The sequence below is a fragment of the Pinus tabuliformis genome, chromosome 2_2, assembly GCF_031772625.1.
Source record: "Pinus tabuliformis cultivar Carrire ecotype Pingquan chromosome 2_2, CPIR1, whole genome shotgun sequence".
NCBI classification, from domain to species: Eukaryota; Viridiplantae; Streptophyta; class Pinopsida; order Pinales; family Pinaceae; genus Pinus; species Pinus tabuliformis.
The window spans coordinates 829,145,508-829,163,794 of NC_142300.1; the positions used below are offsets into that span (position 1 = coordinate 829,145,508).

The 18,287-nt window shown below is 40.0% G+C and overlaps 1 protein-coding gene across 1 annotated transcript in view; it reads right to left on the reverse strand.

The window, feature by feature from the left end:
* LOC149195535 (RNA cytidine acetyltransferase 1-like) overlaps nt 1-17,817 on the reverse strand; it is a 148,409-nt gene extending 130,592 nt beyond the window's left edge. The window contains exons 1-8 of the mRNA XM_089405360.1: nt 16,678-17,817; nt 16,504-16,595; nt 13,758-13,929; nt 13,514-13,636; nt 1,016-1,189; nt 699-809; nt 404-537; nt 218-311 (exon numbers count right to left, since the gene is read on the reverse strand). Coding sequence (XP_089261486.1) covers nt 218-311; nt 404-537; nt 699-809; nt 1,016-1,189; nt 13,514-13,636; nt 13,758-13,929; nt 16,504-16,595; nt 16,678-16,782 — 1,005 coding nt within the window. The 5' untranslated portion in view covers nt 16,783-17,817. The remainder of the gene's footprint in view (nt 1-217; nt 312-403; nt 538-698; nt 810-1,015; nt 1,190-13,513; nt 13,637-13,757; nt 13,930-16,503; nt 16,596-16,677) is intronic.
* Between the last annotated feature and the right edge of the window lie 470 nt (nt 17,818-18,287).

Sequence of the window (18,287 nt, forward strand, 5' to 3'; positions counted from 1 at the left end):
AATATCATTCCACAATACATCTATAAAACCAACCAGAAGAAATTTCCATACAAAAATTATCGGACGGGAAATAGCCTCTGGTGGGAAACTACAATTAACAGAAAAATGCATCTCTCTTTTCTTACTTCCACATGGTTGAAATAGAAACATGATCAAGTTAGTGAATGCACAAAATTAAACTGAAATTTTGAATTTCATTCAACAAAAGGCTACAGACCTTGTATTCTAGTGCATCAAACCCTTTGAAAATGAACTGAAATAATGTTTTCAAATTTTCTGGACTTGGTGCAGTGACAAAAATGTTTGAATACCTGCAAGAGATGTCATTATATAATACATATCAACCCATCTTATCTCATCAATATAAATTTCATATCATAAGTTTCAAAAACATAGAACGGACCCCGCAGCAATAGCTCCAGCAATAGCAAGACCCAAGGCAGCAGACTTTCCCCGCCCTCGTGAAGCAGTTAAGGCAACAGTGCTTCTCAATGTCTTTTCCAGTATTGCATCAAGAAACGTAATCACAGCTTTCCCCTTCACAATCCAGCACATTAGTTTGTATCAGTCGAAGATCAAAAAGAGAATTCTCATGTCACATACTTCTCTAACCTTGAATTACGAACCAACAGAAATACTTAGAGATTTGAGAAATGTAAGAGACCTAGAAATGTTTTCAAGGAGAAGATATTTATCACCTGATCCAATGTACGGCATTTCCCAATCAATGGCCCCACTGGTTGATCATCATGAAGTTGCTCTTTTAGACTTTTTAGGTCCTTCTCTGCCTCAGATAATCCCTCATCACCCTTCAGATAAAACATGGTAGTAAGAGAAGAAAAGCAAATGTTAAACAATCACAATCTGAAAACGATACCAAAATGGAAAAATCAAAGTTCCAGTACTCTTTAACAACCAAAAAAGCTAGAAAAAGGAAGCTAAACAATGCCAAAATCAGATAAAGAAATAATAATCGATATTTGAACTTGAAGTAATGGAACTATTCAATACTAACCTCTGGCACTGATATTGGTGCAATTGAACGAATGTGTGATGATACTGGCAAAATGTTAAGCTCGTCATCCATAATTATGCATGCTTTGCAGGATGCCAGAGACAAAATGAAGCGTTCATTAAAGCGAGCAATTGTGTCGACGTGAGACTCTGTACGAAATCTCGCATGAACATCCTGAAATCAAAGAAAAATGGTACTTCAACTAATGCAGTGATGAGAAAGATATGAGAAACAAATCCCTAGCATCAAGCATCTGCTAAAACACAAACAGATCGACTCAAAGCCAGTGAACACATGCCTTGCAGAGCATCTAATTTAGAGAGTATACGTATACACAAGCATAAGCTTAACTAATGTATTCCCCACTGCAATCAATCAAAATAAAGTTTGCTTTCATAAAGCATACACAATTCGGCTGTAATCCAAATTCCCAACTATGACCATATAACATTTACTAGAAATAGTTTCACCAATGGGTAAGGCTCAATTTCCATCAGGAACTTTCCTAGAGCCATGGGGTCATCTTGAGATAGTGACTGAACATGTGGTTGAACCTATAGAGATTATATTAAATGATCTCATGACCCATGCACAAATAAGCGGATCAAAAACGACCCCATGTCCTTTTAATATAAGCCCCAAGAGTTAGCTCAAGCAATTGAACCATCCACCAAGGCATGTTGTTGATAGGGACGCCATAGGCCATAGGTTCAATCTGGTTGAGTCCCTCAGGGTTCAATGTTATTAGAACTAGGGTTGCAAATATCTGTAATATACACCAATATCACAATATGCCTCTCAGCTTGGCAATAATATCGCTGGAAAAAATTGCAATTTTTCCAATTTTGATTTGGCAAACTGGGAAAAGTGATAAAGTGCAAGCTGGTCATGACCCTTGGGTAGAGAAGAAAGGTATGCACAGACTTCCCTTACAAATGATTCAGGAGCTGAGGAACAAAGGTTATTATAATCTTTGACAGGCTGCAAACTGAGAAAGGACCACAGATTGGAACCAATAGTGGCTATCATGGGAAGAGTTTGGTTGGGGGGGAGAATATGCAGCGGACTGGATACACAGACATCTTGAGAGACTAAAATGTTAGACTCAAAGAAGAGGACCAGCTGATTTGGTCATTAAATTCTACAGGGGCTTATCTTCTAAAAATAGGCTACAAAGCACTAGCAGAAGAACGAAGAGAAGGTCAGCAGCTCTAGTGGTGGAAAATCATTTGGAAATGAAAATGTCCAACACAAAACAAGATATTCATGTGGATGAGTTTACACAATAAACATCAATGTGGGAAGTCCTTCAGAAAAGGAATTTTATTAGACCAAGATGGTGTTGTCAATGTCATCTTGCAAAAGAAAGTATATATCATATCATTCTGAAATGTTCATAATCCAAGAAGGTTTGGGAAGAGGTAGAAAGGTGATAGTGATAAGGAATCATTGGGAAGAAGGAAAATTTGAAGAGGCCTTGAGAACCTTGTGTAGCAAAAAATAAACTTCTAAGACCAGAGCACTACCCCTTAACCTATGTTGCACTAAACTTCTAGGAACCCGGCATTTCGGGCCATACCCATACCTGAAACTCCAAAACTCGATCGAAACTTGACCATCATGTAATCATGTATGAGAGTTAATATAGACTTGGTTTTCCTTCCAGATTGTCATCTATGGATCTTATTTCCTTTTTTCTTGCAAGATAATGTGTTATTCACTTATTTATAACCTTTTTTATATATATCTAGACATATATGACGTTTCGGCCGACGTTTCCATTTTTGGGAGGTGACATTTCTAAACGTACCCGTTTCAGAAACTGAAACGTTTCGACGTTTTGTGCAACTTAGCCCCTAACATATTCCAAGGTGTGTGGCTTGCCAGAAGTCTAAATCTGTTTGAAGATAGAGACATTACACCTCACATGTGCAGTAAAAATATATCTCTCATTCTCAATCTGAAGTGGCAATAGATGAGGATATTTCATGGGCTTTTTTGATGGTGCATCACAGGGAATCCCTCCTAAGTGAGGCTCTGGAGGAATTATATACTTATCTTCAAAGCATAGTCTTTCAATTAAACCTGGAATTGAACAGGGAACCAATAACTTCTGTGAACTGATGGCTCTAACACTGGTCATGAAGCTAGCACAAGAGACTGGTGTAACCAACTACAAATTTATGGTGACCCAATGTTGATTATTTAATGGATGCGCAGAGAAATTGCTCTCGGGAATTTTATATTATGTCCATTGTGTGATGAATTTCTCAATCAACTAACATTTTTTCCACAGACATCTCTGTCTCATATCGTCAAGGACAAATGTCAAAAACAGACTTGCAGAGAGGCTTTCAAAAGATAGAGTTAGGCTGGAAAGAGGAACCCAGATCATTACTGAAATCCAGAATGGCCCTAACTCTCAGTCTCTTCAGTTTCTATTTCAGTTTCCTGTATTAGAAATCTTCAGGTCTCATGATAAATGGTCAATGTAATATTTTGAATATCGTTTTTGTTTTTCTGAACAGGATGCAGATGTAACTGTCCAAATACAAACCTCAGCTTTTTGTGTGGAGATGGCGTGGACGAATGTCATTAAAGGGGCTTAAAAGCACTCTCGAATGCCACAGGCATCTGGCCATGTATTTTGTTATCCTAATAAAAATACAATTCTTTTCCTCGGAAAAAGGTATCATGTTAAAATTGGCAACCAGGGCAAAACTTCATGTGGGTCATCTTATTCATGGCTAATAATATTTTTATTAGATTCCTCTCGTCGAGAGGTGTAGGATTGATATAAAGATCATCCAATTCCGATAAGTATTCATGAAGATATGAATTTATTTTGATTATGGAATTATTATCAAGCCGACCTACAACTCATGTAGGCTCAGAAGCCCAACAGTCGCATCTATTCACCCACCAACGTTGTGTATAAATATAAGAGGACTTTTCCTCATTTGGACTCGCTCATCTCATCACATCTCTCTCTCTCTACTGCGCAGATATGAGTCTCTTCTCTACTGCGCTGAAATGGGTCTCTCTCTCTCACACATGTGAAGCCGGAAACTACTGAAGCTGCAACTGCAGATGTAAAGATTGACTTACGTGGCCTAGAATATCTCCTCTTTGGAACTGCGTTGTAGGTTCATCTGAACCTCCTTTGAAAGCCGCAACTTTTGGTGGTGGAATGAAGTCAATCCGACGAACGGTTTGCAAGATATCGACTGCCCTAGTTTGAAGCCGGAAACTGCTGAAACTAAAGCTGCAACTGTAGAAGTAAAGATTGACTTGCGTGGCCTAGAAGATCTCCTCTTTGGAACTGCACTGTAGGTTCATCTGAACCTCCTTTGAAAGCCGCAACTTTTGGTGGTGGAATGAAGTCAATCCGACGAACAGTTTGCAAGATATCGACTGCCCTAGTTTGAAGCCGGAAACTGCTGAAACTGAAGCTGCAACTGCAGAAGTAAAGATTGACTTGCGTGGCCTAGAAGATCTCCTCATCTGAACTGCGCTATAGGTTCATCTGAACCTCCTCTAGAAGCCGAAACTTTTGGTGGTGGAATGAAGTCAATCCGACTGTCGGTTTGTGAGATATGGTCTGCCCTAGTTTGATAATGAAGCCGCTAATGTTGATGCTACTGATCTAGGGTTTGCTACTGCTGATATGAATCAGATTTATTGTACTATTTCTCTCTGCTGAATTATTGAAGATAAAAGAAGATTTGATCAAAGGGTTTCCCCACACATTGTGGGGTTTGTCCCTGGCTAGCCGCCACATCTTGTGTCTCTTGTCTTGGCTTGTTTTCTGTCGATCGTTTAATGTTCTATCTGCACTTTACTTTATGTACATGTGATTGCTAATCGGTGGAATATAATAAGAAAAAGAAGTAAACTGTTATAAGCATAGAACATACCATAATTTAACATGGTATCAGAGCTGAGGTGAAGACAAAGCCCGAGCAAGAGCAAGAGCAATCATTGAAGAGAAGATTGGCAAGGCTATCCTAAAAGAACTATGCGGTCCTCAACACTCTTTCCTGCTGAAGACAAGCTCAGTGAGAAAGCTGACTATCACGAATGGAAGATGTCTATCGATCTCACCCTTGAGAATCAAGGAGTGTTGGATCATGTGAGAGGCAATATTGTTGAGCCTCCATCAAATGCATCCGCTGCTGCCTGGAACAAATGAAAAAATGGAGAAGTCAAAACAATAGAAGATCATCCGGGACTCTATCGACAAGCACTTGGTGGCCTACATCTCTGAACTGGACACCTCCAAGGAAATCTACGACAGACTGGTGAGTTTATTTAAAGTTAATGATGCAAATCAAGTTTTGTTTCTTAGAAATAAGTTGAGGGAAATCAAGAAGGGTAAAGATGAAAGTATGCAAGCATACTTCTTAAAATCACCGAGATCAAGAACGATCTCCTATCTATTGGGGAAACCATTACTGACAGAGAAATGGCACTCACAACTCTCGGAGGATTACCATCTGAACGGTATGTGTTCAGGACTACTCTTCTGAACAATAATGTAATTCCTAGTTTCGAGGAATTAATGGCTAGATGCATTCAAGAACAAACAAGGGTAGAAGAGCAGGAAATGCCCTTGCCTAAAGGTCCTCCTGTTGCTTTTTCTTTTCATGCTAAGAAAAGAAATAATTCTGGGTCTAAATCAAAATGAAAGGCTGGACCTAAGGCTAGAAGAAAATGATGATGTTACATTTGCGATAAAGCAAGTCACTATGAATGAGATCATGGACATAAAGGGCAACATGAGATCATGGACATATAGGATATCATGATGATGATGCACACTAGTTTGAGCAGCATTATGATGGATAAAATCATGGACATGGGCAGCATGATGATAATCATGATTAGAGAAGCATGGTACAGTATGCAGTGGTGCAACTCGAAATCCCTCCGATGGCAATCAAAGGAATGACAAATTCAACAAGCAAAGGTAAGAGGAGAGCTGGGAATCAAGGAAGAGGAAAAACATTCAAGAAGGCTAGAAATTCTAGGATGTATTAAATGCACCTGACCTCAAAAGGAACCTAGTGTCCATCTTGGCAATGGAAGACAGAGGCTACAAGGTAACCTTCAGCAATGGCAAGGTATGTATATGGAAAAATAATGTTAAAGATGCCTTTACTCTTGGGTTTAGTGTTGATTCATTATATCAGGTCGATGGAAGTCCGCTAGGTGTCATGTCTTGTGACACAACTCTTTAGTCCGAACTTTGGCATCGGAGGTTTGCCCACCTTCATTACAAAGCTCTACCCGATGTAAGACAGATGGTAACAGGGATGTCCGAATTCCAAGTAGAGAAAGAAGGTGTATGTCCGGGATGTGCCAAAGGAAAGCTCAAAAGGGGACCATTCCCCTCAAGCCAAAGCAAGACCTCTGATATATTACAATTGGTTTACTCAGGCGTACCTGAGGTTGGCATTAAGAGGGAGACTACTACTCCACATGCTCCTGAGCCAAATGGTGTGGTGGGAAGGAAGAACCACACGATGATGGAAGTTGTCCAGGCCATGCTACATGATCAAAGACTTCCAAAGTTTCTATGGGTTGAAACTACAATCACCGTCGTATATGTACAAAATTGATGCCCTCATCAAGCATTGGATTCCTAAACTCCTGAAGAAATGTTCACCACCGGTCAAAGGGAAGTCGTGATTAGTCATGATGTCACCTTTGACAAAGATATGGCTCTCAGCAAGGTGGACAATCTGCTGACTTTGAGTAGCTCTCAAGAAGCCGACACCAGGGAACCGAAAGAAAAGGATGATGAATCAATGCATGATGTAGAAGAACCCATGGATCTGATTGATCCTCATCCACATGAGCCTTCCTCTTCTAGGAAGAGGCCTTCATGGCTTAGGGGGATACTTGATGATGCTGAAGGACATGCTGCACCCCGAGGAACCTTTCGTGAAAGTAAGAAATCTCACAGGTATCAGGGATACCTGACCATCATGAGCACGATCATACAAAATGAACCTTCATCATTCTCTGATGTCGTCAAGCATCAAGTATGGAAGGATGCTATGACTGAAGAATATGAGTCTATCATAAAGAATGATGTTTGGGAAGTAGTTCCCAGACCCCAGGACAAGACTGTTGTTACTTCCAAATGGCTTTACAAGATAAAGCATGCAGCAGATGGAAGCACGGAAAAGTATAAGGCTCGTTTTGTTGCTCGAGGTTTCTCCCAAAAGGAAGGTATAGACTATGATGAGATATTTGCACCTGTTGCCAGATATACGACCATCCACTCGATCATAGCCCTTGCCGCTTCACAAGGATGGAACCTACATCAGATGGATGTCAAGACTGCGTTCTTGTATGGCTCGATCAAAGAAGAGGTCTACGTGGAGCAACCCGAAGGATTTGAGATTTATGATCGAAAATCTCATGTATGCAGGTTGAAGAAAGCTCTCTATGGGCTGAAGCAAGCACCCCGAGCATGGTATGAGAGGATCAATAGCTACTTGATGAAGCTGGGATTCACTAGGAGTGAAGCCGATCCCAACCTTTACTTTAAGGTTGAAGATGACAAGCCTCTCATATTGGTGTTGTATGTGGATGACCTCTTTCTAACAGGTGCAAACCCTCTCATTCACAAATGTAAGAGGGAGATGGCTTCTGAATTTGAAATGAAGGACCAAGGACTTGAAGTGTGGCAGAAGCCAAGGGAAATTTTCCTATCTCAAGGAAAATATGTGGTAAATATATTGGAAAGATTCGGTATGATGGACTGCAAGCCTGTGACTACCTCGAGGATCTTAACTTTTAGAAGTTATATGGTAGTGATGTCAGACCAGACTTGGGAAATGCCTCTGAGTTTCAAAAACTCATTCGCATTGATGTTCTTGGTGAACCTCCGTCCAAACATATGTTTTGCAGTTAGCATTGTGAGCTCATATTTGGTTGAGCCTCACTGGATTGATGCCAGGAATCTTCTGAGATGTCTTCAGGACACAATCTCTCATGGATTAAGATACACTGCTGGAGATGTGAGACTACTTGGATATACTGATGTTGATTGGGCAGGCAGTGTGGTGGACCGTAAGAGCACTTCCAGGTACTGTTTCACCTTGGGATCTGCTTCGATATCTTGGATGATCAGGAAACAAAAGTCGGTGGCTTTAAGCACCGCCGAAGCAGAGTATATTGCTGCTAGCATGGCTTCTTGTGAGGCAGTTTGGTTGCGAAAGCTCTTCAGTGAGTTGTTTGGATTCACATTGGATACCACTGTGATCCTTTGTGACAACCAAAGTGGGATTCGTTTGTTAGAGAATCCCGTATTCCATGATCGCTCCAAGCATATTGATATCAGATACCATTATATTCGAGATATGGTGCAACGGGGAGCTATAAGGCTCCATCATATCGGTACAGATGAACAGGTTGCCGACATTCTGACAAAACCCCTTGGGAAAGTAAAATTTCTGACTTTCCGTGAACAACTTGGAGTTGTTCAAAGACCCTCCAATGAGGGTCATGTATGATGCATTGAGCTCTGAGAGCTCCAGGGGGGTGCGGGGTGCTTCTTGGAGCAGCATATGACCACAGGATTATTCACTATCCCCTGGTGGTATACATGTACACCCCGTGGCGACATTGTAGCAGGATTGATGTGTTCTCCTGTGAGGCCTGGATTGATGTGTTCTCCATGGCAGCCTGGATTGATGTGTTCTCCATGGCAATTGTAGCAGGATTGATGTGTTCTCCTGTGAGGCCTGGATTGATGTGTTCTCCATGGAAATTGTAGCAGGATTGATGTGTTCTCCTGTGAGGACAGGATTGATTAGTTCTCCTGTCGAGGCATCCTACCCATGCAGTCTGGGACTCATGGGAAGTACCTCTCATCTGATCAATGAGCAGGGAAATGAAGTTAGGGACCATAGTAGTACCGATGGACGCATCGTTGTAACTACCGTACTCCCTACGCTAGGATGACCTCCATTGATCTGGGATCAATGATACTGGTCTGGGACCAGTGGTAGGAGTTGTACCATACTATGACGCTGACTTCGGGTCGGTTGAGACTGGTCTGGGACCAGTGGTACATACTCTGAAACTGACTTTGAGTCAATGGAGAATGATATTGGTCTGGGACCATTGGAGTTGTACTCACTATGACGCTGACTTTGGGTTGGTTGAGATTGGTCTGGGACCAGTGGTACATACTCTGAGACTGACTTTGAGTCAGTATGATACATCCTCGATCATTTCTTCTTCTTCATAATTCGGACAAAAGCAAAGTAGAACAAAACAATGCAAGAGCAGAGCAGAACAGAACAAAACAGTACAGATCAGTGCAGGGCAGAACAAGACAAAGCAGAACAGGCAAAATAGAGCAGAGCAGGGCAAGGGTCAGGCTGTACAAGGCAGTGCATTTGATGGATGAATAGTAACGACCGATAGACAGATTGCAGATGAAGTTCTCCATGGTTGAGAGGGAGTGTTAAAATTGGCAACCAGGGCAAAACTTCATGTGGGTCATCTTATTCATGGCTAATAATATTTTTATTAGATTCCTCTCGTCGAGAGGTGTAGGATTGATATAAATATCATCCAATTCCGATAAGTATTCATGAAGATATGAATTTATTTTGATTATGGAATTATTATCAAGCCGACCTACAACTCATGTAGGCTCAGAAGCCCAACAGTCGCATCTATTCACTCACCAACGTTGTGTATAAATATAAGAGGACTTTTCCTCATTTGGACTCACTCATCTCATCACATCTCTCTCTCTCTACTGCGCAGATATGAGTCTCTTCTCTACTACGCTGAAATGGGTCTCTCTCTCTCACACATGTGAAGCCGGAAACTACTGAAGCTGCAACTACAGAAGTAAAGATTGACTTACGTGGCCTAGAAGATCTCCTCTTTGGAACTGCGTTGTAGGTTCATCTGAACCTCCTTTGAAAGCCGCAACTTTTGGTGGTGGAATGAAGTCAATCCGACGAACGGTTTGCAAGATATCGACTGCCCTAGTTTGAAGCCGGAAACTGCTGAAACTAAAGCTGCAACTGCAGAAGTAAAGATTGACTTGCGTGGCCTAGAAGATCTCCTCTTTGGAACTGTGTTGTAGGTTCATCTGAACCTCCTTTGAAAGCCGCAACTTTTGGTGGTGGAATGAAGTCAATCCGACGAACGGTTTGCAAGATATCGACTGCCCTAGTTTGAAGCCGGAAACTGCTGAAACTGAAGCTGCAACTGCAGAAGTAAAGATTGACTTGCGTGGCCTAGAAGATCTCCTCATCTGAACTGCGTTGTAGGTTCATCTGAACCTCCTCTGGAAGCCGAAACTTTTGGTGGTGGAATGAAGTCAATCCGACTGTCGGTTTGTGAGATATGGTCTGCCCTAGTTTGATAATGAAGCCGCTAATGCTGATGCTACTGATCTAGGGTTTGCTACTGCTGATATGAATCAGATTTATTGTACTATTTCTCTCTGCTGAATTATTGAAGATAAAAGAAGATTTGATCAAAGGGTTTCTCCACACATTGTGGGGTTTGTCCCTGGCTAGCCGCCACATCTTGTGTCTCTTGTCTTGGCTTGTTTTCTGTCGATCGTTTAATGTTCTATCTGCACTTTACTTTATGTACATGTGATTGCTAATCGGTGGAATATAATAAGAAAAAGAAGTAAACTATTATAAGCATAGAACATACCATAATTTAACATATCATCGCCTGAAAATGGAAAATATCAGTTGAGTCAAAAGAATTTTGGAATTTTTTCTCAGTTTGAAGAAGGAAGGTAGGGGATTGAGAATAAAGAGGCTCTTCCCTAATGCCTTTGCCCATAATAGGACTAGAAGGAGGGTGTTGCTTTAGATGTTTAAAAAAATTATAAAACGAATATTTTTGAATTTTTTTACATTTGCCAATATTGTCTGATATCCCCAATGTTACCGTAAGTTGTTTTCCTGGCCCTCAGTGATATATTTGCCAACATAATGTTTGCAACATTGATTAAAACCAGACCAGTGACTGAACTAGCTAACCCCAAAAACCAGAACCAGACTGAAACTGGTATAAATATATATATATATATATATGAAAATCCAAACCAATGTTCCGTTTATGTGTGAACGAATATATTGTCAAGGGCCCATACTATAGCTTATCACCAATATCAGAAAAAAACATCAGCAAGCTTGTTAAAAAATAAAAATATTAAAAAAAAAACAATCATTGGAAAATATAAAGTAAGCAAGTAAATTTATTGATGTCCAACTGATGAACACAAAAGTAGGTCAATGGACTGAAGAAGAGTACAGTTAGTATGACTACAATATGGGAGTGCAAGCGCATCTGCTAAAAATAACATATAGAGAGCAAGTGGTAGTGCTGCCGCACCACACAAATAAGAGACCATGGTACAATACAAAATACTCAATAGTCTACAACATGATACAACATAATAATGGCCTGCTAAAGGAATGAAACAGTAAGATGGTAAGGTCTGGCAATGAAGGTAGACATGCCAGGGGCTCCTAAATGTAATGACCGATGGCAAGGGAGGCGAATTGGGTACTGGTTCATTGTCGAAGTCCCCTGGGGCTAGCAATGGATCCTGCCATATGATCCTGGGGGAGAATATATGAGCAAGGGATACTCCTAGCATCTGAGGTCGAAAAGAAGAAACTCTGAACAGGTCTTTGGCTGCTCCTATGGGACTGGGAGGTAGTCGGACGTGTCAAAGGTGCCCTGCTCTGGTGCTGTCTGGAGCTGGTCCCTCTAGTGCTCTGAGAACCTGTGAACTGACATATGGTTTGACATCATCGAACTGGTCTCAATGGTATCTGTCGATCTCCCTGAGGAGAAGGCTGATAAGAGACCCGAGATCTCACCCTTCTATTGTCTAAGGCATTCTAACCTTTGCCTGTTGCTTGTCGCCCTGGTTTGACAAATCCACATGAAAGTATAAGGAGATTGTCTTGGTCATCATAGGGCAGGGCATGGTGTGTAGGTGCTGATATCTGTGGCTGACAATCTTACTGATGATATACAAAAATATCATTTTCTAATGTCGGGATATTTTTTAAGGAAATATTATTGTCATCTTGAAAATCTTGCAATATATCTCGATATTGCTGATATTATTGCAATAAATGCAATTATGATCCAAATCATTAGTCTTAGACACATATATGCTCAATTTTCTCATGTATATAGAAAGCAAGGGTGCATATGACCAAAATAGCACAGAATTTAAGTTTAGGGTTCAGAGTTTTAATTTTTTAGATTTTAGGATTTAGGGTTTAGGATTTTTATGGGAGGGGGTTTAGATTTAGGTTTAGGGTTTTAATTTTTTTAATAACATTATCATATTTTGTCTTTTAAGTGGGCCCTGCACCTTCCGTATGGAACCAGATGGTTCAGGACAAGAGTGACCAGTTCTGTACATCAGCTATTTCCAGTTGGAACCACCAGTTCCACCTAAAATAACCTTCAGCAATGGTCCAGTTGGCCAGTTCTGATAACACTGTCTGGGTAACCAGCCACTGTTGTGGCTGGCAGTTGAGTTGTCCTCCATCTGGATATATTCAGTGAAGAGGGGAATCCATGAGGTTTCCCTTGGAAAATACATTTACTACAAATATAAGTACATCGAAATTAGAGCAGATTTCCTGTTTTGTAATAGGTAAAGAGTTGTCATTGAGTTTGAAAACCAAGGTCACCAAAAGGGCATTTCGATCTATGCTTTCAACATTGCAGAAATTTCAACTCGGTGCTTAAACTACTGAAAACTCTGTATTGAGCACTCGTTTGCATTGAAATAAGTTACTAATTCAACTTGATGTCAAAGATTAGCATGGAGGACTATTTGCAAATTGCAAGAAAGAGGACATGAAATGGACTTGAAGATCCAAAATAACCAGGGAGGATTATCTTCATAAAATAAAAGGTTAAGGCAAAACAGAAAACTAAATGTCGGAGAATGTCATGGACAAACTAAAGCCAAAGAGCTTGCTACATAGATGTTGAGTCTGCATAAACAAATAAGAAGCAAAGCAACATATACAATACAGATATGCCAGCACCATCAAGCAGAGACTTTCCAATTAAAAATTTGAAAAATAGCAGTAACAGACTGTTTCAGTAAATGGTATCAGAGTTCCAAACAAAGCAGAATGCAGATAAACAAGAGGTCAATTTTTGCACAATTTATTAAAGGAAATAACACATTTTTTCCATCCCACAAATAGCTTCACTAAATATGTATGTAAAACAGAAGTATCTTAAACAAAGTTTCTAGCACAGAATCAAAATTGTGGATAGTATTAAATACGTTGAAGAATAGATAGCCATCTAGACTTTTGTATGAAATGGCTTGACAGAGGCTCCTATTGACAAAATCATTGAACATGATAAAAATAAATGTATCAGGTGACATGAAATATATAATATGCAATTAATTGTCAAAATGATATTCAGAAACGAGACAGATATACCCACCATAACCATAGTGTAGAGACTATTAAGTGAGGAAAGAGAACTAAGAAGCAACACCACCAAACCACCTCCTTCAACCGTCTCTATAGTGCGTGCCAGCAGGTTTGGAGTCAGTGCCTCAAAATCCTAACCAAAAAAGTTCAAAAAATATTCAGCATATAAACAGTTCAATAAAATGACACTTATAAAGAGACAGTTTATGTTATTTAGCCTCCAACATGCAATCTAAATATGACTAGAATCTAACCTGAAGCACACACATGCCAAAAGTATTTCCCAAAATCTTTTCAGTTTCTGCATAATAGCAGTAACGAATCTCCGTGCTAGTTACGAATAGTGAAAAGGGATCATCTTTCTCTGGATCCAATAATCCTCTGTGCATCATCTTTTTTAACTGCTTCATGCGCTTTTTCTTATGACTGCAACATAAAGAAAATCATCTAGATAATTATTGTTGGCAGCATTATTTCAATACTTGTGATCATTCAAATACTGAGATGAAATAAAATACCTTGCCAAAAATTCAAGAATATATGACAGTTCTACAGCACACAATATAATAATAAATACAAATGGTTGTTGAAGACCTCGAAAGTGAACCAAAGCAACCATTTACAAAAATTCTTTATAGGGTTTAACATGGAACAAAAAGGGGTGGCAGGAGGAGGGGGGGTTCTTCTTAATCCCGTAGGAAAACTGGAAGTTAAGTATGCCTGGGGGGTTGGCCATAGATCAAACAACCTTGCGGAGATGTATGAGCTGTTTTGTGGCCTCCAGATAGCCAAGAATCGGAATGTTTCCTCAATAATTACTATTGGTGACTCTCTCATTACCATCCAGCACCTCCTCAAAGGCTCTAATCCGGCAAACAATCAAATCTCCCTCCTCCTTTGCAGAATCGGAGCCTTGTTGAAGGACTTCTCTTCTAAATCTTATTTCCATATCCTGAGAGGGCAAAATAAGGAAGCACACTCACAAGCTAACGCGGCTTGCGAGCTAGAAGCAAGGCAATGGGAAATCAATGGCTCAACAGGATGGCGAGTTATCCCATCAAGAACAGAAGTATGCACTTTTGCCCCCCCCCCCCTTCCTAAAGGGACGTTTGGAAACAAGAACAAAGATCAATTTGACATAAACCATAAATCGTTGCTTCTATCTCTTTCAATTTCCCACATCTCTCTCCTAATCAATATCAAGTTCAAACGATGGTGTCGAAACTGCGTCATGCATTGCAGGATGAATGAATGTCAGTTGTCCAGCATTTTGTTAGCTGATGTCATACAAGCTACAAGGACAAATACAAGCCAGAATTGGATCTCCTCCCACGCCTTGGCCTCTATTCTGAAGGTGTCCAAACCAATCGTAATCAAAACAAGTAGGAATGACAGATATCCTAAAGCGTGGGATTTGACCTGCATAGATGAAGCGTTCATGGCAGGAACAGAGGGTGGTGACGGTCTCAGTCAGATCGAAATTTTGAGAAGAAAAGCAATTGAAATAAATCATCTGGAATGGAAAACAGTCGCCACAGCTGCTCTGGTGTTTGTTAGCGGCTCCCTTGGCTTGTTTATTTTCAGTTTTTTGGTTGGTCTGTTTGGGCTCGGCAGGCTGACCTTGGCCCCAACACTACGTGTGAATGTGTGGTGCCTATCCTCTTCATCAACCAAGCATGGAATGATCAGGCCCGCAATTTGGTGGTTGGCTTGTCTTCATCGGTTGCAGTGGAAGAGGTTAATAGCTCAGAAAACCAGTTTGGAGTGCCTATAAATTTCTCTCTCTGGGGATGTGAAAGGCCTGCACAAGACGGGCTCTCATTCTCGTCAACATACAATATCCCTCAACTTTCACCTCAAAGGGGCAACAGCACGTCAAGGGATTTCTTGGGCCGAGCCATCTTCTTCTTCAAGCATGACACTCTTGCATCTCTGAAACAAGTCTATCAGTCATCCTCTGTGTTTATTCTCTTTGCTTTGATTCGCCCAACAGAGATTATTACATCGTGGGACTGGTCTATAGTTCGTTGGGAAGACATGGTGAGTTGAGATACACCACCTTCAGGCTCTGGGGGCCCATATCAATGCCTGCTTTTCCCTCACCCCCAAATTGAAGGGAATTCGGAGATCAATGAAATCATGCAACAGGTGAACCAGCAGTCAGAGCACATCCTCTTCCTCCACAAAGAATTCCAGAAGCAAAAAGCATAGTTAACTCAGTTAGAAGAAGAAATGGACTGGTTCCGTCGCCAATATGCAGATTTACAAGCCCAGAGAAATGCAGTCGTGGATCGCAGCATAGCTAGCAGTGCGCCAGATGGACCCTCCGACAAAATGTCCACAACCCACAAAGTTAATCCATGACAACGCAATGTAAATGTGTCCTGGTCTGTGGCAAATTTTGTAGAATCTGTAGTTGCAATGTAAATGTGTCCTGCTCTGTGGCAAATTTTGTAGAATCTATAGTTGCAGTAATTTTTGTTTCATGTATGATCAGGGTAGGGATGTAGAAGAAATTTTTTAATCTCCATTAAAGATGTACTTAGAACAGATAGCATCTCTGTACCGCATGTAAACTCTCCCCGGGTTTCTTGTTGCGTTCCGGATGCAGATTTAATGAAAAAAGCCTAATCATCCTTGTTGAAAAAAACAAGGAAAAAAATTGCAATACAAGGATATATTACTGCAGTAAGATAGTTTTGCAACATCACATAGATAACAACCATGGGGTGAATACAAACCACCAGCAATGTTAGTATAGGGGTGATGGAAGATGCGATTACATAGGCCACGGACTTACACCCCAAATCCAGCCATCCGGATTGGTAAATGGTAAAGCTTTTAGTGCTGGTAATGCAAAACGGAGAAAGGTAAGGGATTTTTAATGTCTTTAAGATAAAAACTACCATAATGCAAAACGGAGAAAGGTAAACAGATTTAAAAAACAAAAAAAGCTCAGAATTATTTTCCCGGAAGTTCAAAGAAAACGTTGGAACATACCTGCTAAGGAAAAGCTCTTTCTTGTAGCACCAGAGCACAGATGGACGTGCCTTCACAGTTGCCTTTGTAAGCATATAATGAAGATTGACAACCTGCAATCTTTTGGCTTATCATACGACTCTTCATCGAATTAACGCAATATGTTGCAGTGAAATGTTTAGTTTAAGCTCTTACCTGGTCACGGCCCTTGTCTCCAATGATGACAAAAAGGGAACGATGTTTGGCTTTGACTCCATTTTCCACCATGGTTCGGATGCGCTCATCCACCTTCTTCCTCATTTCCACGATGTAATTACAAATACTCGGTAAATTACACAAAAATAAAACCCTGAAACTCTCAAATAAATCCTTAAACCCTAAACTATTGGAATCTTATAGTTCCTTATAAGATTGTTTGCCACTTCACTTAGCGTTGTGCATGGCAACAATTACCAAACAGGAGGTAGTGCAGCTTGGATGATGACAGCTTGGTTAAGGCGCAACCCTGTTCAACTGAATAAAAATACGTCTGGAAAATAAATACGCTGCAGATTGTCACTGATATACTCGGGACTAACTGAGATAATCTGCTTCCTTAATCTGAAATAATAATTAGTCTCTTTTCACATGGATTTCTTACTTTCTATGAACGACTTGTTTCCAGTTTTCAAACCTAGAAATCAAGAGGACCTGCGGCGAGCAACTTTGAGAGTTCAGTTTGTTGCACAATTTAATCCCAGAAATTGGATAGAGCTGGGGGCCGCGCCATAAAGAAAGAATTATTGTGTGAAGAACGACCCACCTATGGAGATAGACCACAAGGAAAGAAAGATGAAGTGCAGTAGGTGCTTAGCAGTAGGTCAGGCAGGATCTGGAAAGAAAGCAGAGTTCTGGCGCCTCTGGCTGATAAGGAGTTAACTAATAATAAGTTATAGATGCCTGATTATTTGTTAGACGTGAACTAAAAAATCCATATCGCAACCAACGGGAGGTATGTTAAAGCTGCTGCAGGACAGATCCTTCACATAGCCAGATGATCATAGCCAGTGGAAAGTCGAGCATACTTCTAACAAGGGAGAGAGAGCCTTTTCTTTTCAGCTATCGTAGGGGTAAAAATCGACAGCATGTGCTTGGAGGATTTTCGATGTAAGTTGAAAATTCCATATAATAAACCGTAAACCCTACTCAGCTCTGGCGTTAGATTAAAGTACTTGAGCTTCGTAAGACTATTTTAAATTGAAATCCAAAAATCGACAGTATATTGTTGGAGGATTTTCGATGTAAAGTTGAAAATTCCATATGATAAACTGTAAACCCTACTCAGTTCAAGCTAATTCTGGCGTTAGATTAAAGTACTTGAGCTTCGTAAGACTATTTTAAAGTGAAATCCGTTTTGAATTATCTAAGGTTTGAATCTTGGTGCAATTGAAGTCCCTTCGAAATTTTCATCCAAAAAATAAAATAAAACATTTTTTCCTTAATTAAGGGTAGATTGGATTGGGGTTAGTCTGTAACTAGGTTATAAATGGAGTAATGCATGTAAAATGGTTTCTATTCTCAATTCTTTCTCATAATAGTAATGAGTACAGACTAAATATTTTTATATTATTACATTTAAAGGTAATTTTATATATTTTCATTTTAATGTGAGGTGTTTATATTAAAAGTTTATTAATTTAGATATTGATATTGTAGTATAATCTTTAAGTTAATGTTATGATATCTTATTAATATTTTTAATAAATTAATAAACTAATATTATTATTTACATATTATTTTTCAAAAACTAGTAATATTTGGTTTTA